At 45.8% G+C, this 20,664-nt stretch overlaps 2 protein-coding genes across 2 annotated transcripts; both read right to left on the bottom strand.

Annotated features, from left to right (window-relative positions):
- Positions 1 to 4,921: 4,921 nt before the first annotated feature.
- On the bottom strand, positions 4,922 to 12,401 carry LOC142941990 (trace amine-associated receptor 1-like). Its single transcript, XM_076084122.1, has 2 exons — positions 12,351 to 12,401; positions 4,922 to 5,785 (listed from the first exon to the last, which is right to left on the bottom strand). The coding sequence occupies exons 1-2, from the start codon at positions 12,399 to 12,401 to the stop codon at positions 4,922 to 4,924; spliced, it is 915 nt and encodes a 304-aa protein (XP_075940237.1).
- A 6,828-nt stretch (positions 12,402 to 19,229) lies between these two features.
- On the bottom strand, positions 19,230 to 20,231 carry LOC142941991 (trace amine-associated receptor 1-like). The gene has a single exon (XM_076084123.1). The coding sequence runs from the start codon at positions 20,229 to 20,231 to the stop codon at positions 19,230 to 19,232; it is 1,002 nt and encodes a 333-aa protein (XP_075940238.1).
- Positions 20,232 to 20,664: the final 433 nt, after the last annotated feature.

Below are 20,664 nucleotides of genomic sequence, written 5' to 3' on the forward strand. Positions count from 1 at the left end.
CGCTGGCAGGAACAGGGCATGGCAGAGGTACCCGGTTGATACCCAGCTGAAGGGCTAGGTCCTCATCAATGATGCTGTCATCAGTGCCAGAGTCAATGAGTGTAGTGAGGGTCTGGGATCCATTCGTGAGCAGAAGCTGAACGTGGCAAAGGGGTCTTTGGTTGGGAGAGAGTCTTGTGGTTCGGCTCACCAGTACCTCCCCTACTACTGGCGAGCCGTGCCCTTTTGCTGGTCACCGGGATATAAAGTGACCAGCCTGGCCACAGTACAGGCAAAGATTTCCCCAGCGGCGGCGCTCACGCTCCTCTGGAGTGAGACTGGTGCGCCCCACCTGCATGGTTTAAACGCCCCCAGGTTGAGGCCCTGGGATGACACCGGTAGCTGCTGGAGGACCTCTAGGCAGGGTGGAAAGGCAGCGATCTGTCTCCCCCTTGCGTCGCTCTTGTCGCCTTGCCTGGATGAGTCTGTCCACTCGGGAAGTCAGTTCCACTAGGCCATCCAGGTTAGCAGGTAAATCAAAAGAAATCAGTTCATCTTTAATATACTCAGCTAGTCCAGCCAAAAAAGTGTCACTGTGCTGCCGAGTTCCAGTCGCTAAGGCGTGCGAAACTCGATGGCATAGTCAGCAACTGTCCGGTTTCCCTGAAGCAGTTCCATAAGTCCCCCCGGTAGGATCAGGGCCCTTGGACACCATCCCGAACACCTTACATAGCTCCGCAGAAAAAGCCAGGAATGAAGAGCAGGCTGGCGTGCGCCTCTCCCATTCAGCGGTGCCCCAGAGTCGTGCTCTCCCTGTCAGGTGGTTGATGGTGAAGGCTACTTTAGCTTCCTCCGAGGCAAACGTGTAGGTTCCCACACGGGGCTCGTGTGCTGGAGCAGGCGTTGGAGGGACAGGAGGCGAAGCCGAGACTACATGCTGGGTCAGGGCTGTTGTTAGTTGTTGGACCTGAGCGGCTAACGCAGCCATAGCCTGCTCCTGGGCTGCTGCTGACTGACGTGTCTCAGCGGCGATGTTGGTCATCAGCGCCTCATGCTGCTGGAGAGCCCCCTTGATGCTCTCGAAACGGCTCACTGGTGCAGGGGTGTGTGCTGGGTCCATGACTGGCCAGATTGTACTGTAACCGGTTGTATATGGACCCAAATGCAATGCACAGGATTCCAGTGTTGATACGGGGAGGTTTTTGGATGTCAATAAACTCATTAAATGGACATTATGGAGTATGTAGGATGTTGGGAATCCGTGACTTTATTACATATGCTGACATTGCAACATAAATATGGGCCAGGTGTGGCAACCCTTACCTCAGGGGTGTCAAACTCAAATACACAGTGGGCCGAAATTAAAAAATTGCTACAAGTCAAGGGCCAGACGGGTTCAACGTCTATTGAAAACTTATTGAAAGAACCTTAGTGCACATATTGAACCTGGAACTAACAAGGCCTATAGAGTATTGCCTATAAAACAACATTAATTATGAAATAAATGAATAAAATAATAATAAAAATAATAAATAAAAATAATACATAAATAAATAAAAATAAAAGTAATAAAATCAGTTTCATTAATTGCTTATGGCTCTATCTGCAGTTTTTCCAGAGTAATTTCAAGTGAAAACATTTTCGACAGGCAAACAACAGCCAAAAATAATTTACTTCAAAGAAAAATCAAATGTCCTGTAGTAGCAAGAGAAAAAAAAATGCAAAAATGAAACTGCATTAAAAACTGAAAATGCGTCAAAGCACCGTTTGCTGCTCTGTGATGCTCACTGGTCTGAGCCAGACACTTGGTGTCTCATCTTGGATACAAGTTCATCAATGTCTGGGGTCAGGCTCTGAGCTGAGGAAATCCTCAGGATTGAGTGAAGGTGCTCATCAGTAAGACGAGTTATGTGTGAAGTTTTGTTTATCTTCATCAAAGAGAACAGTTGCAGCGCCCACAGACTCATATTTTGCCTTCAGTGTGTCATTAGATTGGAGCTCAATCAGCTCCATTTGGAGGTTTGATGGTGCGTTTTCCACATCAGCTGCAAATGGATTACTGAGCAGTTCATACCTGCTTTTTTGGGCTTCAAAATCGGCAAATCGCCGTGTGAAGTCAGCACCAACTATGCCGAGTTTTTCACCAAACTGTGTAGTTGGAAAGGCAGCGACCTGCTCTTTCATTGTTTGGCAGTGCGGAAAATGGCTCAAGTTTTCATGCAGCATCTGTGTCTCCCACAGGCGCAGCTTGGTTTTAAAAGCCCTCACTGTAGCGTACATGTCAGTGATGACACGGCCCCGCCCCTGAAGCTGCAGGTTGAGCATTCAGGTGGCTCGTGATGTCACACAGAAACGCCACTTCACACAGAAACATTTTATTTCGGAGCTCTGTTGTGCCTTTCCCTTTGCTTTCCATGAACTCACAGATCTCCTCACGCAACTGGAAAAATCTTTCCAGCACCTTTCCCTGGCTTAGCCATCGCACCTCTGTGTGATAGGGCAAGTCACCATATTCTGTACTTAACTCCTCCAGAGAAGACTTGAACTGGCGGTGATTTAAACCTTTGGCTCTGATAAAGTTAACCGCTAATGTTATGATGCTCATCACATGTTCCATTTTCAAGGCTTTGCCACACAACGACTCCTGGTGTATGATGCAGTGATAAGCTGTCAACTCACTTGTGACGTTTTCCTCCTTCATCTTTTCTTGGATCTTCCCCACCAATCCACTCTTTTGACCGCACATCGCAGGCATTCCATCTGTTGTCAGTCCCACAAGTTTATCCCACGGCAGCCCCATTTTATCTACACATCTGGACACCTCTTCAAAGAGATCTTTCCCCGTAGTTCTGCCATGCATTGGGTGTAATCCCAAAAACTCTTCTGTTATGCACAGGCTTGAGTCCACTCCACAGATGAAAATTGACAGCTGGGCAGTATCAGAAGTGTCGGTGCTCTCATCCGCAGCAAGGGAGTATGCGATGAAATCTTTTCCCTTTCCCACAAGCTGTTGTTGGAGATTGGCAGCAAGGTGACGCACACGGTCAGCAACAGTGTTAAAAATGCTTGCCTTTTTTCTGGGTACACGGCGTTGCAAACTTTAATCATGCAGTTTTTGACAAATTCCCCCTCGGTAAAGGGCCGGGCTGATTTTGCAACCTCTGCTGCCACAATAAAACTGGCCTTAACAGCAGCCTCGCTTTGTGATTTGGCTTTAGTGAACATAGCCTGCTGTGACACCAGACTTCTTTTTAACTCCTCTACCTTTTGTAGCCTTTGTGTCGTGTCCAGATGCTTGTATCTGTCTTGGTGCTTCGTTTCATAGTGTCTTCTTATGTTGTATTCTTTCATTACATCCACACTGTCTCCGCACAGAAGACACACAGCTTTGCCCTTTACATCCGCGAACATATACTGTGCCTCCCACCTGTCTTGAAAACTCCTGTTTTCAAATTCCACCTTTCGTTTAGCCATTTTTTGGGGCGAGGGATAGTTGAAAGTTGACACAAGTGGTATGTAATACAGACTGTGAGGCGTGCGTTCACGGGCCCGCGATTGACGTGCCGACACACGGGCAGTGCATTGTGGGATTTGTAGTATTATGGTGGTGCGTGCGATATACCGGCGGGCCAGCTCTAATAGTGAATAGATTTTATCATGCGGGCCAAAGATAATTCATTCACGGGCCGGATGTGGCCCGCGGGCCTTGAGTTTGACACATGTGCCTTACCTGCTGATGTACCAAGTCAAACAGCAGCCCAATGCTCTGCTTTCAATGCTGATAACCTAGCAGCACAACCTCTTTTGGATGAAAAAGTTACCCAATCAGGGAACCTCACGCAGGATGGGGAGATAAAAACCTCAAAACTTGGACGACCTCCCTCTGGCCTCCTCCAGTAAAACAAAGCATTTCCCTGTCCTCTTGAAAAGTCAACCATCAAAGTGCTGCCCAAAATCCTAATTTATGCTACAGTTATATAATAAAATGGAAGATATAAATACAGTGAAGTATAAAAACATAACAAAAAATAAGCCAGATAAAATTACGATTAGAAGTTACAATCAATTAAATCAAGATCTGAAATGGGCCTTTGAACAGCTGCAGTGGTGGCATAAAGTCCAAGCTAAAGTCTATTTGCAGACTATTCCATGTATATATAAGGTGCACTGCAAGAGAGTGCACTGTTGAGTAACAACCTATTCTGTGAGTGTGTAAGATTGTGTGAGTTCAGAACAAAAAAATATTAAATATAGGGTTAAAGCATCTGTATTAAAGCCCCCCCCCCCCCCCCCCCCCCCCCCACACACACACACACACAAAGTAGACAAGCCACAGCGACAAGATGATGTGTGTGCTTAGGCTGCATTCCTTCTAAATACAGGCAAATTTCCTCAGGATTGTGCAGACATGTGGTTGTGTTTATTTGTGCTTTAGAACGTAAACATGACACAATCAAAAAATATTTTATTTCTCTGATACGCTGCTTTGTTCGCACTAACGTCAGTCCTTCTTTTCATTCACAGTCGCTCGCTCGACCACTGCTGCACTTTCTCTCTCTCTGGCTCGTGAAGCCGTGGAGAAAGGGCAAACTTTGAATGCTGTATACAAACTGACAATGCTACATGGTTTACCTTTGAGCTAAAACTTTGAACTGAATTGCATTCACTGAACAGTGCGCCTCATCAAGTGCTATACCAGTCACAGTCAGGTCATTTTTGCTTTAATTAATCCAGTTTATGTTGTTGTTTTGTGTTAGTTACTATTGTTTCACATTATTTCTTGGAACATTTATTTGAAACAAACCACTTCTACAATGATTTTTATCACATTTGCATAAATATGCAATTCTGAGTACAATGAAAAATAAAGTTATATGACAAAGTGTGAAGATAATCATCTTTATTATGACAGATGAATCATAAGCCATTTAAGTAGTTCATGTCAAGACAGTTTTGAGTCAGTAAAATCACCTTGAAATATTTTTCCAGAAATTATCATTTTAAAAGCAGATCTGAACCAGCTGTAGAAGAAAGCATAAATAAATGGATTGAGCATTGAATTGGAGAGTGTAAGCCAGTTTAGTGTTTCCATCACAGGAAGTGATACTGAATTATTAATGAAAGGCAAAAATGTGACACAAAGAAAGAAAGGAGTCCAACATAATAGAAAAACTCCTAAAACAGTAGCCAGAGTTTTGGTGGCCTTTCTCTCCATCTTACTGACAGTGGCCCCACCCGTTGCTCTCTGACAGGTTGTGTTCCAGATGCTGCGTGCCTGTCTCTGTGCCACAAGGAAAATCTTTAGATAGATACAGAGCATTATGATCACTGGAAGGTAAAATGATAATATAGGTCCAATAGTGTTTTCTATGAGAACATCAATGAAACAGCTTTCCTCACATGTTTCATTATTTAATCCAGCAATGATGATGCTAACTGAAATTACAACAGAGACCCCCCAGCTCATCAGGATCATGATCACAATAACACGATAGCTTATTTTAGTTGTATAGGTCAGAGGCTGACATATTGCATAATATCTGTCAATAGAAATACAACATAGGTTCAGAATAGAAGCTGTGCTCAGTGTTATATCAAAACTGATTCGTACTTTGCAAAATAAACCCTCGTGATACAAACACGAGCTAAGTGAGAATGCCATGCTTAAAGGAAAGACTATGATCCCAACAAGCAGGTCAGCCACAGCCAGAGAGACAATAAGGTAGTTAGTAGGAGTGTGGAGCTGTTGGAAATAAAAGACAAACATTATAACAAGAAGGTTTCCACATATTGTCACAACAGACAATAACGTTAGGAAAATATATAACAATACACAAATAATAGAAGGGGTCTTTGTCTGTATGAAATCGAAAATATTTATTTCGTAGCAGGCAGTCACAACGTCGGTCCAGTTGAAAGTGACTTCTGGTTCCATGTTTTAGGGTTCCTACAATTAAATAAAACACAATATGCAAATATAATATATATTATATCAGATATCATTACTTTAATAAATAAATGGACTGTACTTGTACAGCGCTTTTCTGGTCTTCCGACCATTCAAAGCGCTTTAACACTACATGTCATCACTCACCCATTCACACCCATTCATACACTGATGACAGGGGCTACCATGCAAGGAGCCACCTGCCCATCAGGACTATCTAACATTCATACAACATTCACACACCGTAGGCACAGCTAGGGGAGCAATTAGGGGTTAAGTGTCTTGCCCAAGGACACATCGACATGGACTAGCAGAGCCTCTGATTGAAGGACGACCCTGCTCTACCACTGAGCCACAGTCGCCCATATAACAATTCAGTACATTTATATATAGTTAAAGTTATAATTAAGAAAGCAATGTTTAAGTCAAGCCTGATGTTACCTTACACATAAAAGAATGATCAGTCTCTTACACACAGTGAGGCATACAACTTATTAATTAAACACTGGTATCAGATTGGTACCCTGCATATATTTTTCATATCATACCTGTTAAGCCCTCATGATTCTCCATGTATTTGTGCTCATGTGCAGAACCTTCATTCTTATCAACATCTATCTCATCACCATATTTGTTGTCCAATCAGGAATGGTAATGCATCCTCTGCAAAAAACTACGTAAGAACGTAGTTGACCAATGATGTGTGTGCTTATACTTTTATTACTTATTACTTTTTTTTCGTGTATGCCAAAACACAATTTCATGTTTTATTTTTTTAACTTTGATTCCCAAACAGACAGTTAAATTGTGGTGTTGGCAGCTTGAGTGGTAAACTGACCGATTGGTGTAGTTTTCATTAGCTTGAATTGGAAAATAAAGTGGAGTGAGGCAAGTTTTTACAGATAAGTAAATAGAACAATCCTGCATTTTATTGTCATTGAACACAACTCTGTACAGTTCCTTAAATCACGTTAACATAATTAATTACACTTGATAAGAAAACTCTATTATAGCATTCCTTTTAGTGGCACTGGACGGCCTGCTGTCTGCAGACATTAACCTGTGTGCTACAGTATGCAGCACCACTGGTAGCTAAATGGTAGCCGTAACTTCATTACAGTATTACTGCGCCAATTAGTTACCTATCGTTACAGCTGAAATTTATGAGAGAGAAACTGAAGTTTAGACGAAGTCTGTTCTCCAGTCGAATAGTTCTTCCATCCTGTTAAACTGATAGCGCCCCCCTCTGTGGTTTAGGTATAAGTAGGGGGTAACAAATATCGTCAGGAAAACAGTATTCGACACAATGTGGAGACTGTTCGGGCTTTATACAACAGTTATTTTTTAACGCCCCTTGTTTGTAAAGTCCTTGAAACCGACTTTGTGGTCCGTACACTGATTTCTGACCTGATCATCCGACTGGACAAAAACTACACTACAATGTCATTTAATGAAGAGGACCCTCTAGTCTAGGACAGTTTGCAAGAAGGCTGGGCAATGCAGGCTTTGAGGTGCGGCATGGGGGCAGAGGATTCTGAACTCCTGAAATTTAAAAGAGACAGAGTCAGCAATTTTATTATTGAGGCCAGGAAGGTGCGCTGCGTGGAGTGAAATGACCCATGACACACGACCAAGTTAGTCGTCTGACGAATCGATTGATGAGGCGAATAGAAGATCGACTTTTCTTTATGATGTTTACAGTTGCCTCATTATCACAGAAAACTACAAGTTTTTTTTCGAGACCATAGGCTGCCCCAGAGAATGCATGCAACAACGATGGGATATAGCTCCAAGAGTGCGGTAGATTGTAGATTTGGAGGGAGAGCGAGCAGTTCTTTTAGCCAGGTGTCCGCGAACCATTGATCGTAGTAGATTCCCCCAAAACCAACGGAAGGAGCTGCATCAGTAAAGATTTTTAGAGCGACTGATGTTTGGGTATAGTCGTTGTAGAAGAACGAGATGTCGTTCCAATTATCACACAGCAAAGTCCAGAATCTAAAAATCGGATCTACAGCCTTACTCTAAGGCAACAAGATCGTGAAGTTTGTCCGCCATTTTTGAGAGGTCAAGTAATCTGGATATGAAAGATCTGCCTTGAGGAATAATTCTCATCGCAAAGTTAAAGTGGCCTAATAAGGACAGCAGAGCACGTTTGGTAATAGACTCTGCATCTACCGCACCTTTCATGACTTCTCTAATACGAACCAGCTTTTTGAGAGGCAGTGATGCTTGCATTAGATCGCTGTCTAATGTGATGCCTAGAAACTCGATCTCTTTCAATGGGCCTTGGGTTTTTTCTTGCGGAGAGAGGAACACCTAATTGTTTAAAAGTGTCCTTGAGTGCACTAATGCATCGGTCTGGTTGGGACGGTGGCTAATCCACGACAAGGAAGTCGTCTAACAAGTGAAGAACGAATGGCAATTTGCAGTTATTTAACAGTATCCAACAAAGTGCTTCAGACAGGGTATTGAATATGCAGGGGCTACAACGAAAGCCAAAGCTTAGTCTAACTGAGAAATAAGTTTTATTTCGCCATTTGACACCGAAAAGGTGCCACTGAGAAGGATGGAGTGGCATGACCTTGAAGGCGTCCGTTATATCACCCTTCCCTAACCATGCTCCTTTACCGGCTACCTTGATGAACTGAATCGCGTTATCGACTGTTACATAGAATAGGGAAAAAGGCACGAGAGGTATTAGGCTATTAATGCTTGGAGCGCTATCGTCGTGGGGTGCTGATGAGTCTATTATCAGATGCTTTTTTCCAGAATATTTTCGAGTTGCTATGCCTATAGGATTAATGCGGAATGTGGGGAATGGCGGATCATCATAAGGCCCGATCATGTAGCCCTTCTCAACTTCTTTGGCCAATAACATGTCCACTATTTCTGGTTATTTCAGAGCAGATAGAGGTTATTACAGACGTGGGATATTTTTGGAAGAAAACTTAAACCAGCAAGAAAACCTTGAATTAAACCAGTAAGTAAATAATTGACAAAACAACGATTTGGATGCTTCATCAATTTTTTGCCAAGTACTGAGGCAGGTGACAGGTGTAGATGGTTTATTTACTAATTTTTCACTAGACGGGTGCGGCAGGGACACACGGACCTGCAAGCCTGTATACATTTACAGTTAGAGAATCTGCAAACATTCTCGTTGAAATTGATGCAGAGAGGAGTCTGGGAAGTATTGTTTTGTAAAAGCACCTTGCCACTTTTCCGTTCCACGCTGAAAAAGTGGTGAGGATCCTGTCCAGGCTGTGATTTCTTTTGGATCGCCGTTTGGGGGCAAAAGCTCGCTGTGTGTGAAAAAGACCCACATACAACGCATGAAAGGGCCTGATGCCCTGTGAAATGTCTGCTCATAAGCGCCAGATAAACGACGGACCAGTCCAGTCTTTGGTTGAATTTTTGAATGTGCAGAGCCGCCTTTGCGGAGAAAGATTTGTGGTACTCGTAGAAGAGAGTGCCGCCGTAAGACATTGCTAGGTCTGAAATAATGGCTAAATAAGTCTCCAGTTCGAATCGACGATCTGGGTAGACTTCGGATATGATGTCTCTGAAGACTCCAAATGCCACGTTAAACTCGGCCATGGACTCTTCGCCAATCTGGGATCGCTTTCCTTCAAGACGACTGAGACCTCTCCACAGTCAACAACACGTCTGTCGGGTATATCAGTAGAACACAGCAGAATTTTTATTAAATTAACATTGTTACCTGCAATAATTTGATTCCTCAGCTGACGAGAAATTGCAGAGGCAGGAGGAAAGAATGGCACTCCGGCGGAAGCGACGGGAACTGCAGTTCCCAGCGTTCTATGCGGTGTGACGTCATACGGAAGCGCACAAGCTGCCGTAGACGCGGCATGGAGATTTGCGGCTGTTGTAGTAGATGTCCCAGGGATCGAAGTTTGGGAAAAGTGGTCGGAACGGTTTTCCAGAACCTGGAGGTGGGCGTCCATCCCGCTAAGGGAAGACTGGATGTTTGTGAGAGCGGCCAGGACCGGATCTTCTTCCTGAAGATTGGCATTCGGAAGTTGTCTTGCTCTTTTAGCCGCGGAGCTAACGTCAGTGGAAGCGGAAGCATGAGCGATGGCGGCGAGGAGACGACAGTTCTTCTGCTTAGCTGAACGTTTCGTGGGAGTAGGGAGAGGAGCGACGGGAGGCACTACGCCCTGATCGTTTGCATTTGCCACGAAAAACTGAAAGAGTTCTTCATGGCTTGCCCCATGGCTTACTTACTTTGGATAGCTTCGCCAGCAGTACGGTCTGTAACAGCGTAGATGTAGAATGAATCAGTGAGGAGGGAGTCATATTTAAATAAACCTCCTTGAAGTGAGAGTGGGCTGTGATTGGTGCGTGGCCGAATGGAAGCGATTCAATCGGCTGGCTGTCAGCTGGTTACAGCTGGGGGCGTATGACTTCCGTGTCCTGCATGAACTTACGCAAAGCTTCATTTGTTAATTTTACTAAATTATTTTACTAAATGCAGTTGCACTCGATTGATGGCTGTTTTTGGTGAACGGCTCAGACGGGAGCAGTTTGAGTGGCTGGGCACGGGTCGTGTTTGCAGGTGGTTTCTGCAGGTTCAGTGCGGAGTGCCCCTTTCGGTGACTGCTGCGGTCTCTGGTCCCTTCATGGCGGGCATCTTTGGTGCTTGGTGGAGCGCCGTTTTGGTTCCTGGGGGGTCTTAGCCCATTCCTCATGGGCGGTGGCCTCCGGCTCTCTGTTGTTCTTGGGTTTGCGTGCTGCTGCCGCCTTCTTCGGGTCCTGCTGGGGATTTTCTGTGGGGTTCGGGTCAGGCGACTGTGGCAGTCACTCAGGTTTTTTTTGCCACCTGCCTCCTCAGAAATCTGGTGGCAGCCGTTGGTGGCTTCCGCTTTCTGCCACGTCCAGGTATTGTAGCCAGTGTTCCTCTAACTTTGAGCTCCGGGTCCACCGGGGCTTGGTTTTGGAGGGGGTTGTGGAGGGCTCTGGAGTGGCCATCGCGGTTGCCTGACTTGGGCCTGATTTGCGGTAGGGGTTGAAGCATTTTGAGTGCAAATGTGTATATGAACAGTATGTATGCGTGTATGTATACCTATATATGTATATGTGTCCCAGTTTTGGGTTTTTGTTTAGTTGTTTCTTCCGTTTTATTTTGACTTTCCCTGCCTCTTGTGTCCTGTGTTAACTTCACTTCCAGTCCTTGTCTGTTTCCCACCTCTGTGATTGTCTGCCCTGCCCTTAATTGAACCCTGCTGCGTATCATCACCTGCACCTTCCCTGTGTATTTAAACCCTGTGTGTCCCCTGTCTCATTGTCGGTTCGTCTGTGGTGTATCCTGGTCTGTGATGATTCCTGTTGTATTACCTGGTCTGCTGTTCTCCCGTTATGCTCATCCATCGTATGTTCCCAGTGTTGGTTCTTGTCCTGTTGTCTTCAGTTAAGTGGGTTTCCCTCTTGATTGTTTTTTTGATAGCCTTACCCATTTTTTGAGTTTTGCCTATTCCTTGGTTTTTCCCTTGGACTTTTTTGTTACACGTTTGTTGGACTTTACTTTGGACATTTTTTGTTTTCGTATTAAATCCTCATTGAACAAATCATTCTGCTTCCGTGCCTCTCTGCGCTTGGGTCCATCCCCTACCAGTCTTTCCCATAATCCTGACTCTTTCTGTCTGTCCGTGGTGGAGAGCGTGGTGAGTTTGGCTGAAAGTTTGCCGACCAAGACCAAAGTGGAAGAGGGACACAGCGGGCAGACAGAGTTTCACAACAGAGGGAAGGAAAGGAGCAAAGGGAAAGTGGAGGAGGCAGCAGTAAAGGGCCGACAGTTGAAGCTGTCCAAAGTCAGGCTGCTGGTCCAAAGGTGAGTGGGGGTCATGAATTCTGGATAAGGAGGAGGAGATGGAGTACGACACTGACTGTGACTGTCTCTCTGTCACAGACTCACAGTGGAGATCTGTACACGTTGGAGGAAATGAATAACTTCCTGGATGAAACGTTTGGAAAATCCGTAAAAGTTTTAGTGTATTTTTCAGACGCAGACAAATTTATTAAAAGTGTTTTGACATTACAGAAAGTGGTTAGTGTGGATTTATTAGATGAAAAGAAACGTTTCCATCTAAAAAAGCACATAACGAGTCTCACGAAGATAATGAAGAGTAATAAAGGGAAAGGTCCCAAAAGGTTAAGAACGAGTAAGTGAGTCTATGATGGATGTGTTGCACTTAATCTTTCTGTTACTGTTTCCTCTAGCTGTCTACATCACCACTCTTTTTCATTTGTCAATGCACAAGGGGAGGGTTGGCTCCTTAAATATGGAGACTGGAATTGCACCATCAATTTCTCATTGGATAGAACAGGAGAGGAACCTCATCTACATTCATCTGCCACCTTATCGCAGGTGATTGCAGTCAGGTGTGGTGGATGTATAGAAGGTCAAACATCCCCAGGCTAGACAGTACACATGGGTGAAGGTGTTGAATAGGAACATTAGGGCAGCCAGGCTGGACAGGGTTTACATATCTCATAGTTTTAGCTACCGGTTATTGAACAGTCACATTTACCCAGTAGGATTCACCGACCATCACCTGTACTAAGTTTTAAAATTTTTCGGGGCGGAGACATGATGGAGCCTATTATCGTACCCCCACCCAAGGTATAACCACACCACTTTAAGACACCAAAAATAATGTAAAAAAATGACTTGTGAATTAGGCAGTTATGCCTAAAATGGGTACAAGGATTGGATTCATATTCTGGAGAGCCCTAATCACGCGTTCTGCATAGGCATGCTGTTCCTGAACGATGGAAGTCTGGCCCTCCCTCAACAATGTAAGGTTTTGCTCGGTGTCCCTGTTATCCTCTGCCTGGGTCGCCACCTGCTGGGCAACCTGTGTATTCTGATGGGTGAACAGTGTATCTAGCTTTGCATCTAATTGTGCAAACCGTCTAGCCGTCTCAGATGCAAAGTGACGTCTTTCCCTATCGGCTGCCGCTAATGTCTCACCTAACAACTGTACGTACTGGCGGCATTGCAAGCACCCCTGATATTCGGCCCGCTGATATGCATATAGTGATTGTTGTACAGAGGGCCCCTGCTTGGGCGGTGTTTCATGTATTGAGGATGTTTGCAGTTCAAGCAGTTCGGATTGTGTTGACAAAATCGTGTCTGGTAGCTGTGTATTTTCTAGGCTAAGAAGCAAATCATATAGATCAGTTGGGTTGGCTACATCGAGGCCAAGACCACTCAAAGCATCCAATTCACACAGATCCGGGTTTGTTGACAAAACAGAGTCTGCTATGCTAAGAAGCAAATAATTTAACTCAGTGGGGCTGTCTACAGCGGCACCAGATGGCGCATGCTCAGTAGTCACAGGCGCATTAGTCACCGGGGGGTCTATACACACATCATCAGCGACAATACATTGCTCAAACGCGAACTGTACAATGTCAAACGGCAGTTCTGCCAGCGGTGATACTGCGTTGTACTCACTGTTTGATGTTACAGGAAATTCGGGCTCGGGCATGTGCTCCACGACAACATTGTTCAAAAAATACGAGAGTCCCTCGCCGATCTGCGCAATATCCCCAGCTGGCCCCTCAGATATCTCCTCAGCGTGGATGAGCGCGTCCACAGTTATGGCTTGTTCACCATCCAGGCGGTTCGTCCCTATTTGTGGCTCGTATGGCCAAGTCCTCTCAGTCAGCACGCACCCTGATGAAACAAAATAATAGTTAAATACATAAATATATATAATACACACGGGCACATTAAGTAACGCATCTTTAATGCGTACATTACCTTGTAGTTTTCTCCCTAGAGGCCCGAGTATCTTCCGGGGCGTAGTTAATTCCTTCACAGGAATGAGATACACCCGGCTCCGCAGAGGATCTTGCGTATGGTTGTGGTCTCTCAGACAAAACCCTAATGAACAAAACAATAGTTAAATATATGTATATGAAATAACTTTTGTAAATTAAACTAATCTTTAATGAACACATAGGTTACCTTGCAGTTTCTTTCGGTTTTCGCTCCTCCGCTGGTTTTTCAGTCCTCTTAAACTTTAACGTTGATCTCCGTGGCGGGGGTACGGGGATAGCTACAAGTATTTACAGGGCATGAAATTAAAGGAATATTCTCTTGTAGTAAAATAACAAAATGGCTTTACAGACACGGGTTTATTACTCACTAGTTTTCAATCTCTTGGGTTTCTGAACAGAAGATGTTTTGTTCTTGCGTTTTTTAGTAGTCGGTTCAACGTCTGATGAGTCTAGAAAAGTATATATATATTTGAAATAAATAGACGTAAAATAAAATGGAATAAAAAGTATTTAAACCACAAAACTAAATACTTACCATACACTGGGGCCAGCGGCCTGTTTTCGATATCGTCATCGCTGATTTCGCCAAAGAGGTGATCTGATAATGATAAACTTTAAAAGCAATCCTGATTTTTAAAACACCCCCACAGATAACACCGAAATAATTAAAATAAGAATAAAATACTCACCCTTGTTCACGAGCCATGGATATAGCGGGGGTAAGACAACGCTTCAGAAGAAATGAGGTGGATTCGTTCCAAACTAGCCTTCTTGATACTGATAGAACAGCGGTCTAACCGAATTAGACAGGTCGAATCGAAAAAGGTTTGACGAATGACCCGGGGGTCTTTATATTGATCCTTTTCAAAAAACCCGCCTTAAGGGACCGACCTGTAAGGCATGACGATACCTCCATCCATCCATCCATTTTCCTCCGCTTATCCGGGGTCGGGTCGCGGTGGCAACAGGCCAAGCAGGCTGACCCAGACTTCCCTCTCACCGGCAACATGTTCCAGCTCATTCTGGGGGATCCCGAGGCGTTCCCAGGCCAGCTGGGAGGCATCCAGGAGGCATCCTAATTAGATGCCCGAACCACCTCAGCTGACTCCTTTCGACGCGAAGGAGTAGCGGCTCGACTCCAAGCTCCCTCCTGATGACCGAGCTCCTTACCCTATCTCTAAGGCTGAGCCCGGCCACCCTACGGAGGAAGCTCATTTCGGCCGCTTGTAGCCGCGACCTTGTCCTTTCAGTCACGACCCAGAGTTCGTGACCATAGGTGAGGGTAGGAACGTAGACCGAGTGGTAAATTGAGAGCTTTGCCTTCCGGCTCAGCTCCCTCTTCACCAAGACGGTCCGGTGCAGCGCCTGCTTTACTGCTGCAGCCGCACCGATCCGTCTGTCGATCTCCCGCTCCATCTTACCCTCACTCGTGAACAAGACCCCAAGATACTTGAACTCCTTCGCTTGAGGTAGGCACTCCGTCCCCACCTGGAGGGAGCAATCCACCGGTTTCCGGCAGAGCACCATGGCCTCAGATTTGGAGGTGCTAACTCTCATCCCCGCCGCTTCACACTCGGCTGCAAACCGCCCCAGTGAATGCTGGAGGTCACGATCCGAGGAGGCTAACAGGACCACATCATCTGCAAACAGCAGAGAGGCGATCCCGAGACCCCCGAACCTGACGTTCTCCTCCCCCCGGCTGCGCCTAGATATCCTGTCCATGAAAGTCACGAACAGGACCGGAGACAAAGGGCAGCCCTGGCGGAGGCCAACACCCACCGGGAACGTGTCTGACTTATTGCCGAGAATGCGGACACAGCTCCTACTGCAGTCGTACAGAGACCGGATCGCCCATTGTAATGGGTCCGGCACCCCATACTCCCGCAGCACCCCCCACAAGAACCCCCGAGGGACCCGGTCGAAGGCCTTCTCCAAGTCCACAAAACACATGTAGACTGGTTGGGCAAACTCCCAGAACCCCTCCAGTAGTCTTGCGAGGGTAAAGAGCTGGTCCACTGTTCCACGGCCGGGACGGAATCCACATTGCTCCTCTTGAATCTGAGGTTCGACAAACGGTCGGAGCCTCCTTTCCAGCACCCTGGCATAAGCCTTCCCCGGGAGGCTGAGTAGTGTGATACCCCGGTAGTTCGAGCACACTCTCCGGTCCCCCTTTTTGAAAATGGGAACCACCACCCCGGTCTGCCAGTCCATGGGCACTGATCCCGACCCCCATGCGACATTGAAGAGGCGTGTCAGCCAGGACAGCCCAACTATGTCCAGCGCTTTCAGCATCTCAGGGCGGATCTCGTCCACCCCTGGCGCCTTGCCACCGAGGAGCTTTTTGACTACCTCAGCGGCCTCTGCCAGGGATATGGGTGAGCCTCCCCCTAGATCTTCAGGCGCTGCCTCCTCTGCAGAGGACATGTTGGTCGGGTTTAGGAGTTCCTCAAAGTGCTCTTTCCACCGCTCGATGATGTCCCCTGTCCGGGTCAGCAGTTCCCCCCCCTGCTGAGAACAGCCTGGGGTAAGCCCTGCTTTCCCTTCCTGAGCCGTCGGATGGTTTGCCAGAACCTCCTTGAGGCCAACCGAAAGTCCTTCTCCATGGCCTCCCCGAACTCCTCCCATGCCCGAGTTTTAGCATTCGCGACCACCGCAGCTGCAGCCCTTCTGGCCTGCCGGTACCTGTCAGCTGCTTCGGGAGACCCCTGGGCCAACCAGGCCTTGAAGGTCTCCTTCTTCAGCTTGACGGCTTCCCTCACCTCCGGTGTCCACCACCGGGTTCTCGGGTTGCCGCCACGACAGGCACCGATGACCTTCCGGCCACAGCTCCTAGCGGCCGTGTCCACAATAGAGGCTTTGAACATGGTCCATTCGGATTCCATGTCCCCAACCTCCCTCGGGATGTGTGAGAAGTTCTTCCGGAGGTGGGAGTTAAAGACCTTCCGGACAGGGTCTTCTGCCAGACGTTCCCAGTTCACCCTCACTACACGTTTGGGCTTGCCGGGTCTTTCCAACCGGTTCCCCTGCCATCTGATCCAACTCACCACCAGGTGGTGATCAGTTGACAGCTCTGCTCCTATCTTCACCCGAGTGTCCAAGACATACGGCCGCAAATCAAATGATACGATTACAAAGTCGATCATTGATCTCCGGCCTAAGGTGTTCTGGTACCAGGTACACTTATGAGCCACCTTATGTTCGAACATGGTGTTCGTTATGGCCAAACCATGGCACGCACAGAAGTTCAATAACAAAACACCATTCGGGTTCAGCAAGCCGTTCCTCCCAATCACCCCCAGCCAGGTTTCTCCGTCATTGCCCACGTGAGCGTTGAAGTCCCCCAGGAGAACTATGGAGTCGGTAGGAGGCGCCCTTTCCAGGACCCCTCCCACCGACTCCAAGAAGGCCGGATACTCAGAACTGCTGTTTGGTGCATAAGCACAGACCACAGTCAGAGCCTTGCTCCCCGCAACCCGTAGGCGCATGGAGGCGACCCTCTCGTTCTCCGGGGAGAACTCCAACACAGCGGCGCTCAGCCGGGGGCTCGTGAGTATCCCCACTCCCGCCCGGCGCCTCTCACCCTGGGCAACTCCGGAAAAGGACAAAGTCCAACCCCTCTCCAGGAGCTTGGTTCCAGAGCCAGCGCTGTGTGTGGAGGTGAGTCTAACTATATCTAGCTGGTATCGCTCCACCTCCTGCACCAGCTCTGGCTCTTTCCCCGCTAGCGAGGTGACGTTCCACGTCCCCAGAGCTAGTCTATGCTGCCGGCGATCGGCTCGCCCAGGCCTCCCGCCTGACCCGCCGCCCGGTCTGCATTGCACCCGACCCCGATGCTTATCCCTGCGGGTAGTGGGTCCACAGGGTGGCTGCTCCATGCTGTTTATTCGGGCTGAGCCCGACCGGGCCCCATGGACGAAGGCCCGGCCACCAGACGCTCGCCGACGAGCTCCCCTCCTGGGTCTGGCTCCGGGAGGGTGCCCCGGTTTCCCTGGTCCGGGCGAGGTGACTGAAGTCCGTGGGCTGCTTTTCATTGGGGTCGTTTTGAACCGCTCTTAGTCTGGGCTCTCCCCTGAGACCTGTTTGCCTTGGGAGACCCTACCAGGGGCTAATGCCCCGGACAGCATAGCTCCCAGGATCACTGAGCCACTCAAACTCCTCCACCACGTTAAGGTGGCGATTCGCGGAGGACGATACCTGGTAGGCGTAATTGATTACAACTCTAAGGGGGTTGACATGAATTCACCCACACACACACACACACACACACACACACACACACACACACACCTATGCAGACACTTACACTCTCATGTATGACCTCCCCTCCGTGATTACAACTCTAAGGTGAAGAGGGGTGACAAGAATTCACCTCTGCAGACACACACACACACACACACACCTCTGCAGACACACGCGCTCTCATGTACGCACAAAAAAGTTCAGTTTTCAGATCATTATGCAAATTATGCAAATTCGGAAGAAAAAAAATAAATAATTTTAAATATTCAAAAATGCACGCGCCTCATGCACGCTTTTTCACATACACGCGCATATTTACTACAGGTTTACGTGCACGCGGAAACATGTAGTATTATTACTACTACTGTCACTTTCTTCCCATTCCATCAACACGTTATCTCAGGAATGCCTTGAAGTCATTTCTTCAAATTTGGCCCAAACATTCACTTAGATTAAGAACGGACTGATTCGGTCAAAGGTAATTGTGACCTCACTCAAAAATACATGTTCATCATGTATGTTATGTTCGGGGCAGCCATCCGCGCTGCTCACACATGCAGTGTGGCCCGGGCGTAAGGATCCCTACTTATGGGCTGAGTTGTAGGCAGCATGGAATGATTTCATAATGGTGGCAGCTACAACATCCCCATAATCCAAAACAGAAATAAATATTTATTCTACAATATTTTAATTCTATGGCAAATAGGGATTCAATTGTTATTTCTGGACAGAAAACCAAGTATTGCTCTCAATTTAGTAATTAGGGTGTTGAAGGTACAATATGCAGCTTTTTCCCTAAAAGCAATGTAAAGACAGATACAAAAATAAAGCTTCTCAATCATCACATGTGACCCACTAGAAGCGGTGCCTGAATCAAGAGTGACCCTGCCCTCTACCTGTATTTTCCTCTTTTTTTCTTATTTTATCATACTTGGGATGTTTGTGTGGAACCGAACAGAGCCTTTGGGCCCCACTCGTTACACCAGTACCAGACTGTCATAGTCAAGTACTTCAACGTGTCTTTACTTTTAAAAAAGATTCTAAATTGTATTATTCCAAATTATTTTGTCAATTGCGTTAGTTACTTTTGTTTCTCATTAGTGGTTGGAAAATGTATTTGAAACAACAAATTTCCGAAAGGATTTTTTTATCATGTTTGCAGAAATATGCAATTCTGAGAAAAATGTATAGTACAGTTGTGTGAAGATGATCATCTTTATTGTGCCAACCAAATCATTAACCATTTCAGGAATTCAAGTCAAGACAGTTTTGAGTCAGTAAAATCACCTTGAAATATTTTTCCAGAAATTATCATTTTAAAAGCAGATCTGAACCAGCTGTAGAAGAAAGCATAAATAAATGGATTGAGCATTGAATTTGACAGTGTAAGCCAATTTAGGGTTTCAATCACAGGAACAGGTACTGAATTATTACTGAAAGGCAAAAATGTGACACAAAGAAAGAAAGGAGTCCAACATAATAGAAAAACTCCTAAAACAGTAGCCAGAGTTTTGGTGGCCTTTCTCTCCATCTTACTGACAGTGGCCCCACCCGTTGCTCTCTGACAGGTTGTGTTCCAGATGCTGCGTGCCTGTCTCTGTGCCACAAGGAAAATCTTTAGATAGATACAGAGCATTATGATCACTGGAAGATAAAATGACAATATAGGTCCAATAGTGTTTTCTATGAGAACATCAATTAAACAACTTTCCTCACATGTTTCATTATTTAATCCAGCAATTATGATGCTAACTCCAATTAGAACAGAGACCCCCCAGCTCACCAGGATCATGATCACAATAACACGATAGCTTATTTTAGTTTTATAGGTCAGAGGCTGACATATTGCATAATATCTGTCAATAGAAATACAACATAGGTTCAGAATAGAGGCTGTGCTCAGTGATATATCAAAAGTGCTTCGTACTTTGCAAAATAAATCCTCGTGATACAAACACGAGCTAAGTGAGAATGCCATGCTTAAAGGAAAGACTATGATCCCAACAAGCAGGTCAGCCACAGCCAGAGAGAGAATAAGGTAGTTAGTAGGAGTGTGGAGCTGTTGGAAATAAAAGACGGATATTATAACAAGAAGGTTTCCACATATTGTCACAACAGACAATAACGTTAGGAAAATATATAACAATACACAAATAATAGAAGGGTTTTTTGTGAGTATGAAATAGAAATTATCTATTTCGTAGCAGGGATGTGTGGCAGTCACAATGTTGGTCCAGTTGAAAGTGACTTCTGGTTCCATGTTTGAGTGTTCCTACAATTAAAGACATATTAGCAGTAAGCATTGATTTGATATATACCTATGGTATCTGGGCAATAGGCAGATCAGGTTAATCTGATATTTTAACAATGCAATACATTTACATCCAAGCATTTATTTGTTACATTTTGTTTCGCAAAGTTAAGAAGGTAATGTGTAAGTCAAGCCTGATATGTTACCTGACAAAAAATAATGTATAAAAGAATATAAATACTGTATTTATATATATATATATTTGACAGTCAACACAATAACAATTCTCTACATTTTTTACATCATACCTGTTAAACTCTCACAGTTGTCCAATGCATTAATGTTGATGTGCAGAAACTTTATACTTACCAACATCTATCTAATCACTATAATTGTTCTTGTCCAGTCAGGAATGGGACTGCAGTTTGTTAGCATGAGTCAT

This window comes from Anarhichas minor, unplaced genomic scaffold, assembly GCF_050575085.1.
Source record: "Anarhichas minor isolate MPS153535 unplaced genomic scaffold, ASM5057508v1 ptg000136l, whole genome shotgun sequence".
NCBI classification, from domain to species: Eukaryota; Metazoa; Chordata; class Actinopteri; order Perciformes; family Anarhichadidae; genus Anarhichas; species Anarhichas minor.

Coding starts and splice junctions, on each gene's coding strand:
- LOC142941990 (XM_076084122.1), bottom strand. CDS start 12,401: ATGTTCCTATTCAACACCTTCACCCATGTGTACTGTCTAGCCTGGGGA. Junction 5,786..12,350: donor ACTGTCTAGCCTGGGGATGT/TTGACCTTCTAT, acceptor TTCCTAACGTTA/TTGTCTGTTGTGACAATATG.
- LOC142941991 (XM_076084123.1), bottom strand. CDS start 20,231: ATGGAACCAGAAGTCACTTTCAACTGGACCAACATTGTGACTGCCACA.